The following is a 6,000-nucleotide window of genomic DNA, read 5'->3' as shown; positions in this document are numbered from 1 at the left end:
ACATGTATGGAAAAAAGGCTTGAGTCTCAGATGTACTCATGTGAGATAAGATAAGGGAACTTGAGGAACTACTAACTTAAAGTTAAAGGAACGGACACAAAGATAAAAGTTCAGAATACAGTTATTGGAGACGCATTAGAGACTCAGAGATGCAGATAGTTGAACCCAAGATGGTTTAAAAGTGGAAAATACCGTATGAAGTGAGGGCTGGAAAAGAATAGTGTAAGACGAGAAGAGCCAGCCAGCGGAGACTCCTCGGGGGATGCTGCAATAATATGTGAGGAATGGCCAATTTATTCAAGGCAAGGACAAGACACTTTATGATGCAAAGCCGCAGAGAGAGAGCGAGGGACGGAGACGAGGGGGTACGACCAGACAGCAAACAAAGAACTGTCAAGAGCAGGATTCAGAGAAGATTTGGCCTCGGAGAGAAGAAGCTGGATGGAGCTGTGCAGCAGCTGTGACCTCTCTCCTCGCCCCTGTCCTCTTTCTCAGGATGATCATGGCGAGCGTGTTGTGTAATGCAGTCGCACTGTTACAGTATGATTTCGACACACATCAGCATAAAACCCTCACAGTTTCTCAACCCTCCATTCACTCCGTTTATCTCGCCCAGGGATTTTTCATACCTCCTGCGGATTTCCACACGTTGAACTCCTCTTTCACTCCAGCCGTATATTCTTCTTCTTATTATTCTCCCTCCGTCCTCTCACTTCGGTTATTCTTCCAGGCCAGGATCTTTCCAAACACCTGAAACGAGACTGTCTTGTATGTTATCTGTTCCACCGTCTGTAAACCTTCTGCTAAATCCCCGGCTGAGACGTTTACTGACAAGACAGAAAACCAATTCTTCCATTATTTAATAAAGTCAGTGGAAATGCTTCAAAACAAGTCATACAGCGTGGGGTTTTAATGCAGATGAGCTCATGAATGTCCTTTTTTGCACCTATGACAATTTTTATCTTGTTATTGTCAGCAAGTCGCATGGAAAACACTGTCGCAATTTTCGTTGTGATCCTCCTGCGTGATTCGCTTTTAATGGCTAATTTACCACTTAAAACCGGCCTTTCAAACCATGAGAATGTTTGTGAATTTATGTGCGAAGCCACAGCAGACGGGTTAACTTGCACAATAATCAGATAATGGCTTTAAAATTAGGAATTTCCAGCTTTAATCATCGTTCATCCCGTGCGTCGTGGTAGCAGAAGTGGTTTTGGAAGACGGTCAACCGCAGGGGAAGTGATGTCGGTTTGAGGTAGTCCTGTTAGAGAGCAGCAATGATTAGGAACTGCTCATTTTTTTGCACAAAAACAAGCAACAATTTTACCGTCTTTTTGGACAGATGACAGTGTCAAAGTCCACCGAAAGACGCCACCACCACCCAACAGGAATATTAAATCTGGTGGTTAGTGCTTCGAATTGGTTTCAGCTCATTTTAATCGAACTATCTCACTGCATAAGATTGACATGACGAGGATTGTGTCATTACTGCCGCATGATGCAATGACACAAGTGTTTTCCTCTCTAGGCTTTTGCGGCCTGCAGTTGATTGTCCCTCCGCGGTGCAAACTTTGTCATTTCTTCTGCTGTCTCGAGCTCTCAGTTCAAGTTCAACATGGGAAACCCAGCGCTGTCCGTGCCTCCATGGATGATTAGAGATGCACTCGAGGTGTGAAATCGCTGTCAGCGGTATATCAGATGACCCTTTTCACCTTTTTCACCTTTACGTGACACCGGTGTCCAACAAACACGTCCTTGTAAAGAAGGGTGTATTCTGAGGGGCTCGGGGGGGAGATAACTACCACAAGAAGGTTAGTTAGACACGCAGACAGACATACAGGCAGATTGTATTTACACCACAGCTTCTGTAACTGGAAACACATGCGGAGCTTCTCTGCTCAGATGTGGCGTTTCCTCACGCGCCCTCACAAAAAGGTGAACTTCAGTCGGGTCGACCTGCACGTACGCCCTTTGTTGGTTGTTGAGTCTTCGAGTTTTATCAAGCGTCTGGGTCTCAGAAAGTGGGGGGTAGAAAAGAAAAAAAAAAAATACCAGACAGTCTGCGTTACAGTGTGTCAACAGATTTCCAATGCATGGGACAGAATGCAACAGATGGACCCTGACAGCACAGCGAATCAAAATAAAGCTCCCCCCCTCCGTAACTGATCGTGGATCAAAATGCTTAATAAACCTCAGTGTTGCTGTTCGGGCCAAATGATTCCGACATGAAAATCTTTAACGCCTCAATAATGCGCCTAAACTCCGTAGATTTCCTGCCACACACAAGATAACCCACATGGCATTGGTTAGCGGGCCTGCACTCACCCTCCTCGCCGCGGCATGATCGACATGATTTTCCAGCTGACTGGTGATTAATCTGTTTCGCGGCTGTTACAGTTGAGCTCATGACATCGCAGAGGAAATAATGACACCCAGTGTGCCGTTATTCATTTTTTCTGCCGAAATGGATCACTGTGAGGGCGAAACCACGCATCAAGTGTCAACGACGAGCCGTGTAAGGCATCTAAGAGATTTTTGTTTTGTTTTGTTTTTTTTTAATCTTGATTATCTATGTGATGCCTGATGGATCCGACCTTCTGCTGCTCATGTCGTCTCATTATCTCGGACGCAGCCGTCATGTGATCCACTAAAACACGAGCTGTGATGAAAGCTTAAACACAAATCTGAACTGAATCGAACAGCTGAATCGTCTCTTATCCTGTTAGACATGATCTACGAGCTATAGAGCGTACGAGATGAGTCTCACATGACCGTTCTGTGAAGTAGATTCAGCTTAAAATGAATGAAAACGTGAATATGTTGACCATGCCATGGAAAAATAGCCTGAAGACTGGACAGAACGCCTGACTCATCACTTCAGGGGGAGTTTTATTTTAAGCTTTAAGCCGTTTCCGATAATTCCAAGATGGATTCTGGAGAGTTCCAAGACAACAATTTTTTTTATTGTTGTAAAGAAAGATTCAGGGACTCACCCTGCATGAGTGTTTCAACCTCAGGATTGTCCACCGGTGACTAAAGAGACATGGCAGGAAGTTTGGACACATGGGGAGGGGAAACAACTGAGTGACCGGGCAGAGCTGAAGCACCGCTGTAGGTTTCCATTAAAAATAATATGAAAATGCAACCAAAACCAACAAAGAGACAGTCAAAAGAAAACTCTGCTGCACTCCTCCAAATGCCAAAAAAGGTAGCAGATGAGGAGCTTTTCATGGAGGACCACATTTAGAGCTGATGAGAACAAATCCAGCACGCACAGGAGGAAGAAATCAACTGATTACAAGTGAGGAGAACAGACGGAGAGCAGAGAATAACAAGCGCGAAACAAAATGTGACCTCTTGACTCGCACGTTACAGAAGTTACTTTTGCATCAGAGAGGAATCAGTCCAATAAAAAAAGACCCTGGACGTACAAACACGTTCCAGACATTCAAACCATAAGCTACTGGAGACTTTCCAGACGCTGACGCCGCTGACCTAATTCCTGCAGATCAGCACCAGGACTGTGTTAAAACATATAGGCTGGCGCGCTGCGTAGCATCAACCTCCCCGCGGCAGAGGCCGAGCTGCTCGGATCACAGGAACCACCGACGATAACACGCACCTCCAGGTTTTTGATTGCAGGTGCGACTTTGCTGTTGTGGTGGTGTTGAATTAGTGGATCCTGGTGATTGCTGCTTGCTCGATCAACGACATTGTGTGTTTAATGCTGATTATTCTCATACTGTGAACTCTTTGCACCAATATTCATGTTTTGTCTACTCTGGCCTCATCATGATGATACCTTCTTACTCCACCTAAAGTCATTTGTGTTGAAGACCAAAATGTCCCCATCACTTTTCAACATGAAGTGTCGCCCTCGCCTGCTCTGCATAAATACACGTTCGCAATCACAAAATTGTATCTTAAACCATCTTTCGAGCACACATGGGACTCTTTAGACATAATTTTTGGCGCACGGTTGATGGACAAGTGAGTTAAGCAACAGTAAAATGATATGTTTTATATCTAATGGTGGATTTTCTTTTCTACCTGGGTGATATTTCATGAGATCACAGGAGAGAAGGGCTGCATGGCAAATGTTTGATATACTTGCACGATTAAAGGATCAACACGATTTGAGGTTTGTTGACTAAATGATTAATCGACAACTGTGAAATCCCTCCAAACTCTTAAACTGATCAGAGGAGCTGAGGTCGGGACCAAACAGCGCTTCTTTTTGTTCCTCGGCATCATCATGACTTCACGTGTGTTTACCTCCGTGTTGCAGGTCGCATGGAGACAAGCCGAGGCACTCTTGAGAACGACCGGCTGTCTCACCTCACAGTAAAACAGAAACCAGCTCAGAAGGAGAAGTTTATGAGCTGAAATTTGCGCAAGAAAAAAAAAAAGGAAAAGTTTGTCTGCCTCACTTCAACGTGCTGCCGGCTGCGTGGTCGGGCCTCTTTTTGTTGGACCTCCCTCCTCCTCCTCGTCCTCCTCCTCCTCCTCCTGAATGTAAGCCATGCCCAGATAAATCACTCCCACAGCCTGGTAACCTGCACACTGGGGCCGCGCACTGGAGAGGGAGCGGACCGATCGGTGCGGGCTGGACCGGGACTTGGAGCGACACAAGAATATAAGAATTGCACTGGAAGTTTCCGACGTCTCTCCGTCTCCTTTTGCGCACCTGTGACCACATTTTGCTGCAACAGTTGAAGTGTGTGGCTCGTTTTTCTTTCTTTCTTTCTTTTTTTTTTATTCTAAAGACAATATGACCGGCAGCACCATAGCCAGGGTGCTGGTTGCGCTCTGCATCGGGAGCGCGGTGAACTGCATGCCCAGGGGGACGCACAGGGGCCGGCGACAGTCGCAGCAGCATCACGTCTCCTCAGTTTCTCAGGGTACGTGTGTGTTTGTGTGTGTGTGTGTGTGTGTTTAACTCAAAGTTATACATCACAAGTTTGATTTCTCTGTGTGGGGCCAGCAGAGGTCACCTGGAGGACAGCAGAGGGTTGGAAGGATGATTATGCACTTAATTTCTTAGTTTTTAGTTGATGTGATAAAGAGAATTATGTCAAATCTAACAGGACGCATCTGGTCAGATCATGTCCATGTAGTCTCCTGTGTTTTCTGTAATTTAAACAATCGTGGATGACCATAGTTAAGGTAATTTCTTGTGCATTAGGGTGATAAAAGCCATGGACATCTGTAATCTCTCTGGTAATCCTGGAGCTACTGGATTAACCTCAGCCAGGTTTTTTTTTTTTTCTTTTTTTTCTCCTCAACTTCACCCATGTGTGGAGACTGAGGGATCAAAGCTTCAGGGAGAAGAGAATGAAATGCAAAAGACACTTGGCTTCAATTTTAAACTTGTGGAGAGAAGAAAAAAAAAGAAAAAGGAAAGATGTTGCCGGCATGTGAAGTCATGGGATGTGAACAAAGAACATGCCTGGTGGGGGAGAGAGAGAGAGAGAGAGAGAGAGAGAGAGAGAGAGAGAGAGAGAGAGAGAGAGAGAGAGAGAGAGAGAGAGAGAGAGAGAGAGAGAGAGAGAGAGAGAGAGAGAGAGAGAGAGAGAGAGAGAGAGAGAGAGAGTAAAGTGGATATTACTCTCCTCTGTGTGCAGCTGATTTATTGCTCAGCCTTTTGGGGGGGAACTTTTGAAGCCAAGTTAACACGTCCAGATCAACTTCACAGACATGGGTGAAGTCCTGACACACAATGGGATGTTTATTCCAGCTCAGTGTTTGCTTATTTTAGCTCTGAAACAAGCTTTTGTCTGTTTTTTCTACGGTCAGAGCTGGATCATTTTTCCGGCGGTTACATTTATGTTTCCACATAGAAAGAAAAAGGGCATGGTAAGCAGGTATAGTTTGTGCGTGTGTGTGGGTGGAGTGTGTTTTTCTCTCTCCCTCACATTTTCCCCACACTATGTGTTTTGGTGTTGGAGCAAACAGGGAGGTGCTGCTGTGTTTTTTTGACCTCCTGCTGTTTGATTCCAG

General features: G+C 45.3%; 1 protein-coding gene and 1 long non-coding RNA gene across 2 annotated transcripts in view; one reads left to right on the top strand and one right to left on the bottom strand.

Moving 5' to 3' along the window:
• LOC119025592 overlaps positions 1–4,422 on the bottom strand; it is an 8,230-nt gene extending 3,808 nt beyond the window's left edge. The window contains exons 1-2 of the long non-coding RNA XR_005076866.1: positions 4,276–4,422; positions 630–750 (exon numbers count right to left, since the gene is read on the bottom strand). This is a non-coding gene — a long non-coding RNA (uncharacterized LOC119025592). The remainder of the gene's footprint in view (positions 1–629; positions 751–4,275) is intronic.
• A 164-nt stretch (positions 4,423–4,586) lies between these two features.
• Positions 4,587–6,000, top strand: part of fn1a (fibronectin 1a) — a 29,320-nt gene continuing 27,906 nt past the window's right edge. Inside the window, exon 1 of the mRNA XM_037109288.1 lies at positions 4,587–4,901. Coding sequence (XP_036965183.1) covers positions 4,772–4,901 — 130 coding nt within the window. The 5' untranslated portion in view covers positions 4,587–4,771. The remainder of the gene's footprint in view (positions 4,902–6,000) is intronic.

This window comes from Acanthopagrus latus, chromosome 9 (assembly GCF_904848185.1).
Source record: "Acanthopagrus latus isolate v.2019 chromosome 9, fAcaLat1.1, whole genome shotgun sequence".
In the NCBI taxonomy this organism is placed as follows: domain Eukaryota; kingdom Metazoa; phylum Chordata; class Actinopteri; order Spariformes; family Sparidae; genus Acanthopagrus; species Acanthopagrus latus.
Note: the sequence above shows the minus strand (reverse complement) of the source record. Positions and strands in the feature narration are given on the sequence as shown.